The sequence below is a fragment of the Salvelinus alpinus genome, chromosome 33 (assembly GCF_045679555.1).
Source record: "Salvelinus alpinus chromosome 33, SLU_Salpinus.1, whole genome shotgun sequence".
Taxonomy (NCBI): Eukaryota; Metazoa; Chordata; class Actinopteri; order Salmoniformes; family Salmonidae; genus Salvelinus; species Salvelinus alpinus.
The window spans coordinates 22690071-22707920 of record NC_092118.1 but is presented as its reverse complement, the minus strand read 5'-3'; the positions used below and the strand labels follow the sequence as shown (position 1 = coordinate 22707920).

At 40.4% G+C, this 17850-nt stretch overlaps 1 protein-coding gene across 2 annotated transcripts in view; it reads left to right on the top strand.

Annotated features, from left to right (window-relative positions):
• The first annotated feature begins 45 nt into the window (after positions 1 to 45).
• The window catches only part of mettl15 (methyltransferase 15, mitochondrial 12S rRNA N4-cytidine), a 58135-nt gene continuing 40330 nt past the window's right edge, over positions 46 to 17850 (top strand). Inside the window, exons 1-2 of one of the 2 annotated variants that reach the window (XM_071380756.1) lie at positions 46 to 160; positions 757 to 1005. In XM_071380756.1, coding sequence (XP_071236857.1) covers positions 760 to 1005 — 246 coding nt within the window. In that variant the 5' untranslated portion in view covers positions 46 to 160; positions 757 to 759. Of the gene's footprint in view, positions 161 to 264; positions 459 to 756; positions 1006 to 17850 lie in introns of those variants that run through there. The other variant, XM_071380754.1, reaches the window with a different exon arrangement.

The following is a 17850-nucleotide window of genomic DNA, read 5'->3' as shown; positions in this document are numbered from 1 at the left end:
CTATGCACTTTGAGTGACGTCGATGAGCTTGGTGTTGCAGTCATTTGATTGCAGTGCTGGTGGAGGAAGTGGTTTAAAAACTATTTTCATATGCCAGCTATTTTCTAGCATTTTTTATAATGTAATTGAAACAATTATGACACATAGCTAACATAACAAAGTAAGTATAATATTGCGTCAAGACCAATGTCCTAAGTACGATTTGCATCGTCCAGTTGCAAGCTATTCAAGGTGTTGTAACCCTAGCTACTACAGCTGAACGGAACTCACATATCCGAACACTTTTCTCCGAGAGTTTTTTATGAAGATGCACCTGAGAATAGCTAGCTATTAGCTGTCTAACGCTAGTAGCTACCAAGTTAGCTACACACATCATTGTTTCTCAGTACTCCACTTTGGAATTTGTTAACTCTTCAACGTGGTTTCTTCTACTGAGTACTGTACTCTACTGTAAAAAGGTGCCCTGGAGCCCACTTTGATTTGGCTTACTGTGTAGTTGGCTAAGTAGCTAGCTATTTACTGTAGTTGGATAACTAGATAGAAATAACGGATCAATGCTTTATATTTTCTGATACCTAGCTAGCTTAGCTAGAAATGTTAGCTACATATTGTAGCTCTCCAATAGCATTCTTTATGCCATCCACAATTAGTGGCATTTATTGCATTAGCCACTAGCTAGAATATTATCTTACAAAGTTGCTGTGTGTTTGTCATGTCACTTTCATCATATGTCTGTCCCCTTCCAATTCTCTTCAGACCATGGCATGCCAGCATGTGTCTGCTTGTCCCACCTTGAGATCATCATGGAGAGTGGCTCTTGATGCTGCTTGTAGAGTCAGCCAGCCATGGAAGGGGAGTAGGTTGTCCTACTCTGGCTTTGCTCCCATGGAGCCAGGTCACCAGGACAGACGTAAAGATGACTCCACCATCTTGGCTGAACAGACACTGCACACACCTGTCATGCTTAAAGAAGTGCTCCGATGTTTAGATATTCAACCTGGCCAGGTAGGTCTTTCTTCTCTAACACGCTGTAAGTATGTGTCAACCCACCTTTTCTTAGTGAGCCCTTGATGGTTAAATATTCTATGGAACAGCAGGTAAGGTTTGTTGTGCATTTTGCCTGTTTTACCCCAATGAAGAATCATATGTAAATCTGCTTTCTTTGAAAGATTGGTTGTGGCCTAACTTCGCTTCTCAGTTCATAAGATGGGTTACTTCTATTGAGAGGGCACATTAAGTCACCAGGATCCCACTACCTTGGCTTTCCCTTACATACTACCAGGACAGATGGACATGAGTCAAAGGCCTTCTGTTTCTGGTGGGCAGTGCCGAGGGAGACTTTATGGGCCCCCTGGGTGGCCGAGAGATACTGCACGGACAGGGCAGGTGGGGGCCATGGGTCAACATCTTAGTCAGGCATTGTGCCACCTTAAGGCTGTTGGCAGGACATAGAGTGCTGTCTGCAACACTCCTGCCTGAACTTTAGCGCCTCTTACTGTAACTCCTTAAATGTCCGCCCATTGGCCAACTGTCCCAATAAAGCTTGCCAAGAGCTTGCCATTAAAAACAAGTGTTACATGGATTTTTTATGTAATTCTAGTCACTGCACATTGACAGGCTCTATCTAGGGTGTAGCCTACTTGCATATATATTACGGTATTGCTTTATACAGTTTGTGCTTCAACCCCAAATGCTGAAATAAAACATATTAAAAGCTGGAAGACCGGCAACGTAGCACAGTAATTAAAAGCTGTAATACTTTACATTAAAGCAGCAATCTGCTGTTTAAACAATAATAAAGGACACCCTGCCACTGTTTTGGTAAAATGCTGAGGGATGGGGCTTGAGAAATGTAACCACTTTCAAATTCATAGACAGAGCTATGTATGAACTGACTATCCATGATGCAACATTTTGAGTTTTAACCATGTTTTGAGGCCATAGTGTTTTATAATTACATTATTTTAGTTTAGCCAATATTTTGGGTTCTGATGGGGTACGACAGTTGAACTAAGCTCTTGAGGAATTTATAAGGTATTCTTCAAGAATCAGTGGGTATACATCATTCATTTAAAAGGCCATGTGGGATGTAGTAGTCACAGATTGCCCCTTTAAGTTGTGCTTACTTGTGTATGATGCTGTAATTACACTCGTAGCAACATTGTCAAACCAGCCTTCCAGTATATACACATTGGAATACTCAGTCCCCTCCCCCATACTCAAATACATTAGCAGAATGTTTTGGGTACTGCACATCCATCTTACCTTCTTCAACTTTCAGACTGAGACACTTGTGTGTGCAGGAAGAAGGCTAGTTGTGTAAATAGAAACTACATAAACACTAAGCCTACTTTGGCATGTTTGATTGAATCCAGCTCTTACTGTAATTTCTCTTTGATGGAGAATTCAAATGCGTCATGTTCAGACTGCTCGCTGAAACATTGCAACGACAATGGCAACTATTTATAAACTGTAATATTAGGTCTCACAAACATGCGCTTAATAAATAAAATGTTTATTCATTCATGTGGTCTATTAGGCTATATGTAATAGCAGCCTTGGTCAAGGTATACATGTTAATAAACAGCTACCAGCACATGTAAACACTTAAGCAGTCTTACAGTAGAAATTCTTATGGTAGAGATTCTCTATGTGAAATCCCCCCACCATTTCTGTTAATGAACCAGTAAGGCAATCAGGTGTCTGCACTCTGTTTTCATCAGCTGTCCTGTAGAGCAGCTAGGTAGTGTAATCACAGACCCTGTTTGTTTAAGTGGGGGTTTCACTGACAAGTCAATGACTGGGAGGAAACCCACGCTCCATGTTAGCCAAATACTCACTTAAGTCACTGAACTGAGTCAGATTAATATTTTGATCCGCTATTGTAAAGCAATCAACCCTGCGTAGTTGCTCTTGTCTGGCTAAGCATAGTGTGTATGAATGGAGCACTTAGGGAGATGATGGGTATCTGAGAGCAAACGCTGTAATTACACCAAAGTGGGTAAATGGCAATGTAGCCTTTCACGCCCCGCTGCCTCCCACGCATGAAGTCCAGCACAGATATCTACACAGGTGGACTGTGATATTTCCCCACATTTATCTCACACTGTCAGGGCTAGTAGTGATGCACAGCCCTTAAAATAACAAGTGATTCTACTACTTACAGAAATGACGATACGGTTGTGGGCTTAGGTCTTAATTGTGCTGATCAGTCTAGAGATAGTTGATAAGTCTAGAGATGGACCTTGTAAAACCTTTTTATACTCCAGAAATTTGCTTTATCTCAAGCAGCCACAGTGTTGCTCTCCTGGCCTTCCTTCCCTTCCCATCAACCATAAATTACCCAAACTAGATTGGCCTCATTAACCACCAAATTAGCTCTTAAAAGATTACAGTTTGTACAATTTAATATTTTTCTATTCACCTTGAACGTGAATGCGCTTAGCCAGCCGGATAACCATTTTAACCTAATTATCTTCACCATCTTGATGCAATTGTAGCATTTGGCTAATTGAATAATGGTTAGTGTGAGGCCTAAAGGTGGTTATAAACCGTGATGTGGGAGACGGCGGTCGGGGGCTTGGAGAAGGATATCCTTTCTCAGGGCAGAATCAGGCTTTTCCTGACCTGGAGGTTATTACTTTACTCAAGACAGGAGGAGCTGAAGGATAGGGTATTTTATTTACATGGAGGAACAGGATTTCTGGCTGCTTATTGCTATGAAAATGACTAAAATAAATCCAATTGAATCAAAGTAAGAAGGTGTGAGAAGATGACTAACACTAACAAAGTGCCACTAAGATTTTTAAATGGATGAATAGGATGGCCATATTTTAAAAGTCCACATGATGTACGGTATCCCCTACTCTGTCACTCCTTTTGATACTTGCAAGTCATTAGTTTAATGACTGATCATAATACACTAGAGAAGGTAGTGTCAGTCAGCATCACCACATAATGTTAGGGCTGCCCCGTCAGCTAGGAACATACAGAGAGTATCTCTGTGTTCCTAGCCCATCAGTCAGTAATCATAAATCACTGTGGTACACCCTGGCTGATGATACAATTAGGCTTTATTACTCAGGCTAAGTTAATAGCCTTGATGAAACCCCCTGCATCATCCCTGACACTCCCTTTGTTGTAACCTAATTGTTTGAATGAAACAATGAAGAAAACTGTCTTGCACAAATGTTCTCTGCAAGTGTAGAACATAGCATTTATACAATGTTTAAAAATAAATAATACGTTTTAACTTTTCTCAGCAAGTTGAACCATTTATCCAGCCCCCATTCACAACCTCCCCAATCACTCTAAGGAAAAGAGACATCTTTTCAAAATGTATGGACTAAAAGCCTGTTGCCCAGCCCCGGAACTCAATATTGTTGAGGATTTTGTCTTTGTCAGGTCCACCCACAACCACTGCAATAGATTTTCTCCTCCAGCATCCCTCATTACCAGCCCACAGATGATAGTGGGTGAGTGTGTGTGTGTGTGTGTGTGTGTGTGTGTGTGTGTGTGTGTGTGTCCCCCTGCTTTCACACGCCCACTCACAGAGGACATCCCGGTGGCTCCACGGGCAGGAAGTGATTTCTTTGTTTTTATGCTGCCAGGAATCCCCCGTCTTGTTGTTGTGGCCCTCGTCCCCTCCTCACCTCAGTGGTTTGCGCAGGCAGGTGAGAGTGAGGACAAGGTGTGGGGAATCCTTTTCTCTGGTGCCAGGATTGGGGAGCTCCGCCAGGGCAGATTAATGAGCCGTCAACTGGGTGTCCAGGGAAAGATCCACTACTGCTTTAGCAGGGAAAACGAGGTGGCCACTGCAGTCTCACAACACTCCCCCTTGTGGAATTAAAATGGCCTCCCGCGTTACACCTTCTCCTTACCTGAATTTAAATACATAACAAGTACAATGTCCTTTTACAAGAGTGTTTTAGTTCCAATTATATTTGTTAGCCAAATAATGAAGTAACTTTTAGGAAATCAAAGCACCTTTATACTTTCTGCTGTCTGAAAAGCAGGGAGACAGGAAAGTGTATGTGCTGAACTGCGGAGATTCAACTTACTCAGCATAAATAGTTTTTTAATTCTATAGTTCAATCTGTTAAATAAAAAAATAAATAAGTGAAGAACTGGCTATTATCCAGAGACTTTTGCAACTGTTTGTGGTTGCCTATGCATTTACATAAATAGCTCCATTTACATAAAGGCTACCGCTGCTAAATCGTTGCCTCCACTCCAAAAAATATGATAAAACATACATATTTGTTTACATGTTTCAGTGTAAACTTAAACGACTAAACCATATATAAAGTACGTAGAAAAGATAATGGCGCTATATCTACAGTACCAGTCAAAAGTTTGGACACACCTACTCATTCAAGGGTTTTTCTTTAGTTGTACTATTTTCTACATTGTAGAATAATCGTGAAGACATCAAAACTATGAAATAACACATGGAATCATGTAGTAACCAAAAAAGTGTTGAACAAATTAAAATATATTTTAGATTTTAGATTCTTCAAAGTAGCCACCCTTTGCCTTGATGACTGCTTTGCACACTCTTGGCATTCTCTCAACCAGCTTCACCTGGAATGCTTTTCCAACAGTCTTGAAGGATTTTCCTTCATATGCTGAGCACTTGTTGGCTGCTTTTCCTTCACTCTGCGGTCCAACTCATCCCAAACCATCTCAATTGGGTTGATGTCAGGTGATTGTGGAGGCCAGGTCATCTGATGCAGCACTCCATCACTCTCCTTTTTGGCCAAATAGTCCTTACACAGCCTGAAGGTGTGTTGGGTCATTGTCCTGATGAAAAACAAATGACAGTCCCACTAAGCGCAAACAAGATGGGATGGCATATCGCTGCAGAATGCTGTGGTAACCATGCTGGTTAAGTGTGCCTTGAATTCTAAATATATCACTGACAGTGTCACCAGCAAAGCACCATCACACCACCTTCTCCATGCTTGACGGTGGGAACCACACATGCGGAAATCATTCGTTCACCTACTTTGCGTCGGTTGGAACCAAGAATCTCACATTTGGACTTCTTATTGGTGTCCTTTAGTAGTGGTTTGTTTGCAACATTTCGACCATGAAGGCCTGATTCACGCAGTCCCCTCTCAACAGTTTATTTTGAGACGTGTCTGTTACTTGAACTCTGAAGAATTTATTTGGGCTGGAATTTCTGAGGCTTGTAACTCTAATTAACTTATCCTCTGCAGCAGAGGTAACTCTGGATCTTCCTTTCCTGTGGCGGTCCTCATAAGAGCCAGTTTCATCATAGCGCTTGATGGTTTTTGAGACTGCACTTGAAGAAACTTTCAAAGTTCTTGAAATGTTATGTATTGACTGACCTTCATGTCTTCAAGTAATGATGGACTGTCGTTTCTCTTTGCTTATTTGAGCTGTTCTTGCCATAATATGCACTTGGTCTTTTACCAAATAGGGTTATCTTCGGTATACCACACCTACCTTGTCACAACACAACTGATTGGCTCAAATGCATTAAGAAGGAAAGAAATTCCGCAAATTCACTTTTAACAAGGCACACCTGTTTAATTGAAATGCATTCCAGTTGACTACCTCATGAAGCTGGTTGAGAGAACACCAAGACTGTGCAAAGCTGTCATCAAGGCAACGGGTGGCTACTTTCAAGAATCTCAAATATGCGAAGGTTGAGTGATGCGTCCTCCGAAATATGACCCGCCAAACCGCGCTCCTTAACACCCGCCCACTTAACCTGCAAGCCAGCTGCACCAATGTGTCGGCGGAAACACCATTCAACTGACGACCGAAGTCAGCCTTCAGGCGCCCGGCCCGCCACAATGAGTCGCTAGAGTGCGATGAGCCAAGTAAAGCCGTCCCGGCCAAACTCTCCACTTCCCCGGATAACACTGGGCCAATTGTGCGCCGCCCTATGGGACTCACGGTCACGGCCGGTTGTGACACAGCCTGGGATCGAACCCGGGTCTGTAGTGATGCATTGCCTTAGACCGCTGCGCCACTCGGGAGGCATATATTTTTATTTTAAATTAATTTTTTAATAAGATCATGATCTATCACTATATAAATTAGAGGTCGACCGATTATGATTTTTCACCGCCGATACCGATTATTGGAGGACCAAAAAAAGCCGATACCGATCAATAGGCCGATGTTTTTTTTAATTAAATTTTTTGTTGTTGTAATAATGACAATTACGACAATACTGAATGAACACTTATTTTAACTTAATATAATACATCAATTATATCAATTTAGCCTCAAATAAATAATGAAACATGTTCAATTTGGTTTAAATAATGCAAAAACAAAGTGTTGGAGAAGAAAGTAAAAGTGCAATATGTGCCATGTAAGAAAGCTAACGTTTAAGTTCCTTGCTCAGAACATGAGAACATATGAAAGCTGGTGGTTCCTTTTAACATGAGTCTTCAATATTCCCAGGTAAGAAGTTTTAGGTTGTAGTTATTATAGGAATTATAGGACTATTTCTCTCTATACCATTTGTATTTCATTAACCTTTGACTATTGGATGTTCTTATAGGCACTTTAGTATTGCCAGTGTAACAGTATAGCTAACCTGGATTTCTTTTAGCTAAATATGCAGGTTTAAAAATATATACTTCTGTGTATTGATTTTAAGAAAGGCATTGATGTTTATGGTTAGGTACACATTGGAGCAACGATACGCACCGCATCGATTATATGCAACGCAGGACACGCTAGATAAACTAGTAATATCATCAACCATGTGTAGTTAACTAGTGATTATGATTGATTGATTGTTTTTTTATAAGCTAAGTTTAATGCTAGCTAGCAACTTACCTTGGCTTCTACTGCATTCGCATAACAGGCAGGCTCCTCGTGGAGTGCAATGTAATCAGGTGGTTAGAGCGTTGGACTAGTTAACTGTAAGGTTGCAAGATTGAATCCCCCGAGCTGACAAGGAAAAAATCTGTCGTTCTGCCCCTGAATGAGGCAGTTAACCCACCGTTCCTAGGCCGTCATTGAAAATAAGAATGTGTTCTTAACTGACTTGCCTAGTTAAATAAAGATTAAATAAAGGTGTAAAAAAAATCGGCCAAAAATCGGTGTCCAAAAATACCGATTTCCGATTGTTATGAATACTTGAAATCGGCCCTAATTAATCGGCCATTCCAATTAATCGGTCGACCTCTAATATAAATACTAGACAGTCAGGGAGAATCAAAAAATGTCATGGCATGAGGCCAACATTGATTTTGTTATAATGTTTGAGTCACTCAGATGGCTTATGCTGTGTTTTCATGCTATGGCAAAATATGTAAAATTGCAGGAAACTAGCTTTAAAACTGTAAAATTCTCTTCGCATGATGTTCTCCCACTGACTTGGAAAAACATCCTAGGGAAAAACAGAAAACCTTGGCATGGTTTTCTGTTTTTCCCTAGGATGTTTTTCAAAGTGTATTTTGGAAGTGGGTCATTTCATGACATGACACCTACCATCTCGGATTGTTCTGAAATAGTTTCCGTAGTTAGAAACAGATAAGACTAGCATTCCTGCAACATTATTTTGTTGAAATATAATTTGATCTCTGATAAATTAAGCTAATTAAATTGCTCCCAAATTGGCAATTTTGTTTTTATAGAATTCATATACTATTCAATAAATACCTAACATCTGATTTGGACCAAACTTTTTTCTAACAGGGAGTAAGACACGAGGAATCCAAATAAATAGTCAAAAGCCACCCATGGACCCCCTGCACCCCACGCCAATCCCACCCTAACAACCAGTATACAGAATCTTATCAGTTTCTAACAACAGAAACAATTTCAGAACAATCTGAGATGGTGGGTGTCGAAATCCTCTTTCTTGTGCTTTTTGAAGTAGAAGGACCTCAATATTAGGAGCACCTTCCCTTTTCCCTCAGAACAGCCTCAATTTGTTGAGGCATGGACTCTACAAGGTGTCAAAAGCGTTCCAATGCTTCCCATAGACAAAGGATGTCCTTTGGGTGGTGGACCATTCTTGACACACGGGAAACTGTTGAGTGTGAAAAATCCAGCAGCGTTGCAGTTCTTGACACAAACCAGTGCGCCTGGCATCTACTACCATACCCCGTTCAAAAGTACTTCAATATTTTGTCTTGCTCATTCACCCTCTGTATGGCGCACACACCCAATCCATTTCTCAATTGTCTCAAGGATTAAAAATCCTTCTTTAACCTGTCTCCTCCCCTTCATCTACACCGATTTGAAGTGGCTTTAACAGGTGACATCAATAAGGGATCATAGCTTTCAGCTGGATTCCCCTGGTCAGTTAGTCAATGTCATGGAAAGAGCAGGTGTTCATAATGTTCTGTACACTCTGTGTATGTCCAAGAGCAGGGGGTTAACTGTCCCCCAAGGGTAAAATTGGGCCCCCCTGTGGGCCACGGCCACTGTTTTTTTTTCTCACTCATCCATTGTTTTTCGGCGCACAGTGTAGTGAAAGAGGAGGCTGGTGAATAATTGATCCTTGTAATTAAACACTCCAGCTAGGGACGCCGGGGCTGATTGACGGCCAGATATTAAGCCCTTGTCTCGTAAGGTTGCAAGTTTAGTCTGAGGTTATCAGTGGCCAGCAGAGTCTCTCTCCCTCCCTGGCTCATTACTTTCATGAGTAGACCATTTCATAGTGGTGATGGGGGCGTGGTGTGAAAGAGAGTCTGGGACTTCATTAGTGAAATGGGGTGCCTGAGTCTATAGAGCAGCAGGTGGTTCAGCATTGCTGAGCAGACAACCCCCTCGTGGGTGCTCCACCGGACTGTCATGTTGAGCTACTTTAACCCTTTCATCTTACACAGTCTGCGGCTTTAGTTTAATTTAGATACATGTACATCAATGTACTGTACATGCAAACTATTAGTGGCATAGGTCCATAATGTGTGAATATAGCCGTTTTTATCATATCACACCCAAACGTATCCTTGTGCCAGTTTTAGTTGCTTACATTACAAATGAGAACATTAATGTGTGCAGAATGTGCTTGTTTTGTCAACAGGTTCCATGAATTTGACTTCAGTTATTGATATCTTGAGATCAAAATGTACAGTTGAATATCTGCCTTGATGGTTACTCATGTTGTCAATAATGAGGATGATATTTATACTAATGATGAAAATGGCAGGAGAGAGAGCATAAGGCACAGAATAGAGAGGAGGGTGCCTGTAGAAGGATCTCAGAAATCTGCACCTGAAATCCAGTTTTAATAACTGTTATTTGCGTACTTGCTCACAGTCATACAATATTGCTGAAAGTGGGAAAAATATACAAAGCAAAGCCTTTCCAAGACACGGGAGCAATGCTATTATGGAGGGTTTTATTACAATATTTACATTTGCGCCTGGTGTGTGAGCGTGGGTATGCTAATCAGATGTATGCCCCGTGGACAGCTGGATTGAGATGATGACTCATCCCTGCAACATGTCCTTGATTGGGGTTTGAATGAGGGCTCAAAAACGGCATTATTTGAATGAGGATTTCTCTTAAATGTATTACAGTAGATCTCCATAATGAAACCTTTTCCTGAAAAAGTACATCTCCAACTATGTTTGTGAATTTAATGTTATCATTATGTCCACTAATATTTCCTTTATTAGTTTTATCTTTGGGGTGAGGGGGAGTATGGGGCTCAGTGTTCCCCTATATTTATTTAGCAGCGACGCACGACCGCTGCCAAATCATTGCCCAACTGCACATTAAAAAACATATATAAATGTATTTGTTATAATAAAAAAATTCTGCCGAGATGTGCTTTTAAGATCAGATTGACAAGTTACAAGAAGTTACATATCTTCCTCATATTCTCATCAGATCGTCTGAGAAACCTCCAAGGTAGGTACCTAGCTAGCTTGTAATCCTGGAAGTGTAGCCAACCCATAGAGATGGATAGAGGACTCTAGTACCCAATAGCATTCAGGACTTGCACCATTCTGAAGTAGTCAACTGGGTGGGACTTCCTATGGGTTAAGGAAGGATCACATAATTCCATCCAGGTCACCAGGAGGGATCAGCCAATGAATTATACACGTGAGCAAACATTCCATAACTGCAGGTGGCAGTAAATTGCCAACCATGGCTTCATACCTGTACAAATAACACGCTGCAGGTGGCCGTATGGACCCATAAAGTAGTAGTAGAAGAAGAAAATGTACTACATCAAAATGGTGATGGCCTCAATTCATCTGACCATGCTCTCACAGATGCCATAATGGGACAGATACAATGTTTCGTCCTCTATCTATCTCTGAGCCAACCCTATGAATAGATGTATGTAATAATTGTTAGCTATGATACAGTAAAGTTATGGCAGATACATTATTTTTTGGGGTTAATATTAGGGATGTAACAATTTACTGATACGCATCGGTCCCTAATTCAAATGTTTAAGATAGAAGTGCATCGGTCTGCGGACCCCAAACCGATCTAAATGTAGCATGCATCAGTCAGACCATCTATTTAAACGTTACGAATTGCCGGTTCACAAAAATGTTTTCTTTCTACCTTCCGAAAATACCTCTTATCTTTTGTGACAACTGATGCGTCAAAATTCAGTGTCGAACTGCATGTAACTGTGTTAACAGTCATTGAGCTTCAAGTATTTTTGCATGTCAAACAACCCCAGGCAATATCAGTAGCCGAGACAGAACTTTCATCTTGGCTATACCTGCTGAACGGGGCTTACAATAGATTTTATTTTGATTGTTCAGGTTTTGCTTTAAACAATCAGTGTATATATTAATTTGAACTAATGGGAAACAGCCTCAGATTTAATTGAAGTGCAGTTGTTAGCCCATCACCTGATTTGACAAGTCCTCAAAGTATGAACCTCTATTTATTTATTTCTTGTTGCAGGTATGCTCATGCCATCATGGATCCCCCTAGTGGTTTTTGACAGTCGTGGGGGGCAGCTAACAATGCATCGATCCAATAAATGCATTCATATGTAATGGGGCCTGTGTATAGTGCATACACAGGTCACAGAGATTTGGGTAGGCATATGGAACAATTGTAGTGCTTTGTAATACAGCGCTGGAAATTAAACTAGCTCTCTTGTCTGAGGCAAGTTCAGAGGGGGCGAGTTGAGAAGCCTGTCATTTTGTCTTGTTTAATTTTGTGATCCTAACACTGTGCTGTCATTTTCCGATCATACAGAACATGTCAAACATTGTGGCACTGTAATCATCATTGGTTATTGATGTACAATTCAACATTTTAAACTCATCACTGATGTAAAACATTTCATGAATTTGCCAGCAAACCCAGTTTAACTGATTGTTGACATAATGTAGTCATTTTGGCATGACCTTCAGTCTACAGTGTTATGTCTAGCCTACTTCAGACCAGACTGACTTTGTCTCATTTACACAGGTAGCCCAATTCAAATATTTTATTTTGTTCCTTTGACCAATCACATCAGATCTTTTCACATCAGATCCTTTTCAGAGCTGATTTGATTGGTTCAAAGACCAATTTAGTGAAACAAAATATCACAATTGAGCTACCTGTCTAAACGCAGCCCATGTCATCTAAATCAGTGTTTGCGAACTCCGGTCCTCAAGTACCTGAACAGTACACATTTTTGTTTTAGCCCGGACAAACGCACCTCTTTCAGCTCATCTGGGGCTTGATGATTAGTTGACAAGTTGTATCGGGTGTACTTGTCCGGGGCTACAATAAAAATGTGTGCTGTTATGGGTACTGGAGTTGGGAAACACTTCTCTACGTGACTGTCTATTGAGTTAATGGATAGTACTTGAATGATGGTTGAGTGTTTGGTAAACGTACATCACTTTTGCCTATTTATCAGAATTTTCCTGTACTTGTGTCTTGTTAGTTCTCTAAGCATCAGCCATCAGCATCCACACAGCTCACTATCTCATGGGAATGAACTAATTGATTATTTGAATACATGACTAATTTATTTATGTAAAATATAGCTAAAAATAGGGTCCGGGAAAAATAAGGAATCACTTCACTGTTAGTGATATAAGAAAAAAATAGTAACTTTCATAATGATCAGGGAGATCATATCCTGAGAGAAAAGACGTTTCACTTAGCAATGTTAAAAAGTACTGCTGAAGGTGAATTTTTATAAACATGAATGTTTCACATTCATTAAAACCCCTGAAAAGATTATAGCAGGGATTTGGTCAATCTGCATTGGGCTTTAATATACCAATATGTTAACAATATTTTATCTGCAATACAAACACAATGTTTGTGATACAAATTCAATATCCAATAGGAGCTCAATCCAAGGCTTTTAAACCTCATGGCCACACAACGATACAGTATCGATACTAACGGCAACAATACCATATGTTGGATTTATCTACTAACTCATACGATCATATGCATTCACTATGCACATGATTGTACAAAGTTAAATAATGGTTTTGTAGTGCTTTAAATGTTCTACACTGAGCCCATTGAAAGTAGGATTATACTGCGGTTTTGGCCTTGTTCCTGCTCAGGCTGCTTAGTGGCCCAGGGTTCAGGTGGGGTAGGATGCATTACTCCTTGTGGTGCTGAATTACACCTGCAACTAGTCAGCTGTGGAAAAAATCAAATATATATATATATATATTTTCTCACTCTGGCAAAACCAGAATGAAAGGATATGTGGTTAGCAGTCTTCACCAGCAGAAGTTAGTCCTCATAAATGATGTCTCACAAACCCAAATGGTTGTATCATGAAAGACGTGAGATTTGATATGCAGATTAAGCTGCAAGGCCACCAAAACAAAATCTAGGACTGCCCAAGCCAAAGTAGAACATTTTGGGTTTCCAACATTGTAAATGTTCAAGGCTCAAAGTGACAAACGAGTAATCTCTCAGTTAGCATATATTGTTGTCTAACAGAAATTGGGGCAACCGGACTAGTACCAGTTATGAATGGTCTACTCTACACACACATTGCCTTAGCTTGTACGAAACAGGCTCATAGAGCTCCCTGTATGCACTGTGATCATTGCTTATTGTTAGTTGGGTAGGTCATCTGTTTGCATTGTATCACACTCAATGCGGCTCAAACAGCCCCAGAATAAACACTCTGCTAGTGAAGTGCCACATATTTGGCTTGTAGGTAGGGTTGAGTTGGCTCTGTCATTCCCAGGATGATGCTGCTGTTATTGTTATTGGGGAAACATTGGTATGGGGTAGTGAAGGGCAGGTGCAGCAGGGCTTTTAACACAATGTCAACAAGCAGTCTTCAGTCTGATTTCATGCATAGTCACTTTACCCCTACCTACATGTACAAATTACCTTGACTAACCTGTACCCCCTGTATATAGCCTCATTATTTTATTGTTACTTTTTATTAAATTCTTTACTTGAGTTTATTTAGTAAATATTTTCTTAACTCTATTTCTTGAACTGCATTATTGGTTAAGGTTGTAAGTAAGCATTTCACGGTAAGGTCTACCTGTTGTATTCGGAGCATGTGACAAATAACATTTGATTTGATGTGCCTGCCAGCTAAGTATTAGAAATCTACATTTGTACTATAATTGTAATATGGTTTGATATGTTTTGACAACTTCAAAAGTCTGTTTCACAGGAAGTTCATATTCAAACATGCCAGTAAGCTGGAATACCCAGAATCTGTCACAATAATATTTTCTGAGACGTTTTTGTATTTTTAGTTGTCCAATAACCCTTAAAGCACTAGCCTTCAAGGGCGGCAGGTAGCCTAGCGGTTAAGGCTAGTAACCAACTGCTCCCCGGGCGCCAATAATGTGGATGTCAATTAAGGCAACCCCCCGCACCTCTCTGATTCAAAGGGGTTGGGTTTAATGTGAAAGACACATTTCGGTTGAATGCATTCGGTTGTGCAACTGACTAGGTATCCCCCTTTCCGTTTCCCTAATTGGAGCTAGACCAATCTACTGCTCCCACACAAACAAACAAATAAGAGCCTTGGAGGGGAAGACCAGGTCTCTGAACACATGCAGTCTCCCCCACTGTTCAACTCCTACCCTGTGCACATAGCATAGACCTAAACCTGCCTCTTGATTGGGTCTTGAACATTTTCTCCCTTAATAATACTGATACTAAGTAGTATAATGTTGATGATAAGTAGCCTACTCTTTTTTAATATATATATTTTTTTAACTTTCATTCATAATTTTACACCATTTCTATTTTTATGGCAGCATGGGCATATATTTTGTTTGTAATTTATCAAACTCCGATATAAACAGCCACATTAATATTTGTTTACTCATTAGATTACTCAGCTTTTCCAATGGTTTTCTTTGGTACAACTTTGGAAAGCGTATTTAGTACAACACCTAGACTACAGCTTGTTTTCCTTGCAAACTAATTATACTACAGTTATATTGGGGATAGTGCTTGCTCCAGAAACTATACTGAACAGAAATATAAACGCAACATGTAAACTGTTGGTCCCATGTTTCATGAGCTGGAATAAAAGATCCCAGACGCACAAAAAGCTTATTTCAAATCAAAGTTTATTTGTCACGTGCTCCGAATACAACAGGTGTAGGTAGACCTTACAGTGAAATGCTTTCTTACAAGGCCTAACCAACAGGGCAATTTTTAAGTAAAAAATAGGTATTAGGTAAGCAGAAGATAAGTAAAGAAATACAAAATAAAAATAAAACCGTAAAATGACAGTGAAAATAACAGTAGCGAGGCTATATACAGGTGGTACCGGTACAGAGTTAATATGTACATATAGGTATAGTTAAAGTGACTATGCATAGATGATAAACAGAGAGTAGCAGCAGCGTAAAAGAGGAGGTTGGCAGGTGGGGGGTGGCAACAGCCAGCTACCATAGCCTCCAAAGTCGGTTTAGAGAATTTGGCAGTCTGTCCAACCAACCTCACAACCACAGACCACTGGTATGGCGTTGTGTGGGCGAGCGGTTTGCTGATGTCAATGTTGTGAACAGGGTGCTCCATGGTGGTGGTGGGGTTATGGTATGGGCAGGCATAAACTACAGACAACGAACGCAATTGCATTTTATCTATGGCAATTTGAACGCTCAGAGATACCGCAATGAGATCCTGAGGCCCATTTCCAGGCCATTAATCCACCGCCATCAACATAATAATGCACGGCTCCATGTCGCAAGGATGTGTACACAATTTCTGGAAGCTGAAAGTGTCCCAGTTCTTCCATGGCCTGCATACTCACCAGACATGTCACACATTGAGCATGTTTGGGGTGCTCTGGATCGACATGTACAACAGCATGTTCCAGTTCGTGCCAATATCCAGAAACTTCAAACAGCCGATGAAGTGAGTGGGACAACACAGGTATCTGTGAGATTTCCTTATATAAACTCTAACTCAGTAAAATCTTTGAAGTTGTTGATTGTTGCGTTTTATATATTTTTTCAGTATAAGTGCGCTGATGAAAATTGTCAAGCTCAACGGCCCATCTATTGTTGAAAGGAGCTTCACTACGAAGGCTGTTTACTGTGGATCAATGCTTGCTTTGTGGCTTTAACAGATCAGGCCCACAACACTCTTTTCCGTCCTACTCCTCATCCTTGCTTATTCTGCCCAGTCCCATAGCACATCCAGGAATGCCAACCTCTGCATATTATTGCCAACATTGGATTATGTGTCATTTAGCATATTGCTAGACGATACAACATGATACAACTGTACCATACAAAACAAATAAAACACAAAACAAAGATAATAGATTAAAATCTGAGGAAGTTTTGGTGCCTTAATGACTTTCAGGGGTTTCTAAGGCTTAAAAAGTGAAAATTCTCTTGTGTTTGAGAGGTTGAACTAGAAAAGCTGTGCACTTAGTAGGCTACACCCCACCCCCTTTCTAACAGCTAGATGTATACAAAATAGCTAGCTTTGGACTGATGATAATTCCTGTCTTCAAACTGCCTGGGGCATCCACTTTATCAGGAAATCTTTAAACCGTTGCAGTACATGATGAAGGATGGCACAGTCTCTCAACCTATCCAACACTCCCTGCCCCCAATTCTATTTCTTTCATCGGTTATTGTGAAAGCAGCCTTCAACTACCAGAAGCATCTCTTCATATGCCTCTAGATTTTTTTTTTTTTTAGTACTCTTTCACTGGGAGGTCTTCATTTAGCTTGATGCCACACTTGACACATACTAATGGACATGACCCCGTTCTTCTTTTGTCTTCCTTTAGTAGCATAAAATTCACCTTCAGGAGGGAAGCCATTTCTCCTTCTGCTTCTTTACATTTTGTGAATATACAGTAGTTAGAGGATTCTACCCCCGAACCCCCTCCTTTCAATTTGGGCTATAAATAGTTTGCGTTGTTTCCTTTGCACGCCGTGTTGACAATACTGTTACACTCTCTCATCCATTTGACAAAGTGGAGTCTTTTAAAATGGGCACCAACCGACCGCATAGTCATTTTGAAAGGATCCGCTGTATCATGTTTGACCCTGTTTTTGTTTTGTTCTTGTTAAAATGAATTAAGAAGAGCTTTTTGGCATTGCCATTTCTTTTAAATCCTTCCCCTCATCCCCCAACCTCTGGAGCTTTTCTCATCTCTATAGTCTCAAGAAATATTTCAAATTAATGGCAATCAAAATATCTTGGTGCAATATTAAGCTACGCCCCTAGTTCAAGCTTTATAATAAATGATTTGATATTGTCAGTTCCACCCCCTCCCAGAGACAGCAGGCATGACTAACATCCTTTCCGTACCTCAAAGCTATGGCTTGGATTCAGCCTACTCACCAAATTTCACTCTCGTTAGACTTTCTTTTTTCTTCTTCAAATCAACACTTCCTTCAGTCGAGTGATGTCTGCGTACATCTGTCGACACACTTTTTCACAAGCCTTTTTATT